This window comes from Nematolebias whitei, chromosome 12 (assembly GCF_014905685.2).
Source record: "Nematolebias whitei isolate Nwh7 chromosome 12, NemWhi1, whole genome shotgun sequence".
In the NCBI taxonomy this organism is placed as follows: Eukaryota; Metazoa; Chordata; class Actinopteri; order Cyprinodontiformes; family Rivulidae; genus Nematolebias; species Nematolebias whitei.
In genome coordinates, this window is record NC_056509.1 from 34971556 (window position 1) to 34973962 (window position 2407).

The 2407-nt window shown below is 42.6% G+C and overlaps 1 protein-coding gene across 1 annotated transcript in view; it reads right to left on the bottom strand.

The window, feature by feature from the left end:
- Nucleotides 1-2407, bottom strand: part of stxbp5a (syntaxin binding protein 5a (tomosyn)) — a 139411-nt gene that overhangs the window by 23257 nt on the left and 113747 nt on the right. Inside the window, exon 13 of the mRNA XM_037685868.1 lies at nucleotides 1436-1503. Coding sequence (XP_037541796.1) covers nucleotides 1436-1503 — 68 coding nt within the window. The remainder of the gene's footprint in view (nucleotides 1-1435; nucleotides 1504-2407) is intronic.

Consider the following 2407-nt stretch of genomic DNA (forward strand, 5'->3'; position numbering starts at 1 on the left):
GGACAGCGGGACATGTATGAGGACAGCAGGACATGTATGAGGACAGCAGGGCATGTATGAGAACAATGGGACATGTATGAGGACAGCAGGACATGTATGAGGACATTGGAACTTGTATGAGGACAGTGAAACATGTATGAGGACAGTGAAACATGTATGAGGACAGTGAAACATGTATGAAGACAGCGGGACATGTATGAGGACCGTGGGACATGTATGAGGACAGCTGGACATGTATGTAGACAATGGGACATGTATGAGGGCAGTGGAACATGTATAAGGACAGTGGGACATGTATGAAGACAGCAGGACATGTATGAGGACAATGGGACATGTATGAGGACAGTGGGACATGCATGAGGACAGCGGGACATGTGTAAGGACAGTGAAACATGTATGAGGACAGTGGGACGTGTATGAGGGCGGACAGCAGGACATGTATGAGGACAGTGGAACTTGCATGAGGACAGTGGAACTTGAATGAGGACAGTCAAACATGTATGAGGACAGTGGGACATGTATGAGGACAGTGGGACATGTATGAGGGCAGACAGCAGGACATGTATGAGGACAGTGAAACTTGTATGAGGACAGTGAAACATGTATGAGGACAGTGAAACATGTATGAGGACAGTGGGACATGTATGAGGACAGCAGGACATGTATGAGGACAGTGGGACATGTATGAGGACAGCAGGACATGTATGAGAACAGGGGGACAGTGGTGAGATGAGCTGTAGGAGTGACAGTAACTTCAGTGTAGAAGAGGAATTGCATCAATAATCAGCTATAATATAATAACATCCTAACAAACAAGACTTAAAATGAAAAACAGGATTTGTACCTGGTCTTGTCATGCTTCATCAGCTTTGTGTTAACTTATTTGAATGTAAGGGACATTAATAAAACTGACTGCAACGGATGGCCATGGTTCCACACTTGTGTCATTTCATTTCACACAACACTAGACTCCATGGTGCTCATTGTGGCGAAAGTTTAAATATTTAAATTATAAAAATATATATTTTTCTCTTCTTTCTTTGTATACATTTTTTGTATTTTTGTTGCCAGTTCAGCTGAGTGGACAGGCAGCAAACTCCCTGACTCTCACAGAGACAGAGACCTGGTCAGAATAGTAATAAAGCATGAATGTGTGAAGAGAAAGGAGAGAAGAGCAGCAAGAGCTTCTTCTTGATTTATCCATAATTGAATGTCACCTCCACTAGGTGTGTTTTGTTATAGAAACCCTGCTTTGCTCTTTGTTGACAGGTCATTTCAGTATAATAAATGTAAAATTGGAGCAAAGTGCACCTGAGGTGATTACATGAAGAAAAAAGAAAAGAAAACCTTTTTTTCTGAAGAGAGTTGACAGAGCAGTTGAGCTGAAAGTAATTACAGCAGAATGATCATGATAAAACTAATGAAAGTGTCTTACCCAGTGATGATGATCTCTGAGTAGCTTTGTGTGCCTTGACCCCAGTTTCCCCCACTAACAGGCCATTCCTGGGTACACAGGAGACACAGTGGATGAGAAAGCCAGCCTACACAAACACTTAAAGTGGCTGTGGTTAAGTGGTTAGAACAGTCGTCCTTCAATGCAAGAGTTGGGGGTTCGAATCCACCAGCAGTCACATGCCGAAGTGTCCCTGGGCAAGACTGAACACCTCATTGCCTCCAATGCATGTCCCATCGGTGTATGAATGTGATAAAGCTCTGATTAGTCTCTTTAGAACGATTTGTTCAGTTAGCTTTGTACAATCTGGATTCCAAAAAAGTTGGGACACTAAACAAATTGTGAATAAAAACTGAATGCAATGATGTGGAGGTGCCAACATCTAATATTTTATTCAGAATAGAACACAAATCACAGATCAATAGTTTAAACTGAGAGAATGTATCATTTTAAGGGAAAAAATCCGTTTTTTCCAAATTTCATGGCATCAACAAATCCCAAAAAAGTTGGGACGTCCATTTTTACCACTGTGTGGCATCCCCCCTTCTTCTTACAACACTCAACAGACGTCTGGGGACAGAAGAGACCAGTTTCTCAAGTTTAGAAATAGGAATGCTCTCCCATTCATGTCTAATACAGGCCTCTAACTGTTCAATCATCTTGGGCCTTCTTTGTTGCACCTTCCTCTTTATGATGCACCAAATGTTCTCTATAGGTGAAAGATCTGGACTGCAGGCTGGCCATTTCAGTACCCGGATCCTTCTCCTACGTAGCCATGATGTTGTGATTGCTGCAGAATGTGGTCTGGCATTATCGTGTTGAAAAATGCAGGGTCTTCCCTGAAAGAGATGACGTCTAGATGGGAGCATATGTTGTTCTAGAACCTGAACATAGTTCTCTGCATTAATGGTGCCTTTCCAGACATGCAAGCTGCCCATGCCACAAGCGCTCATG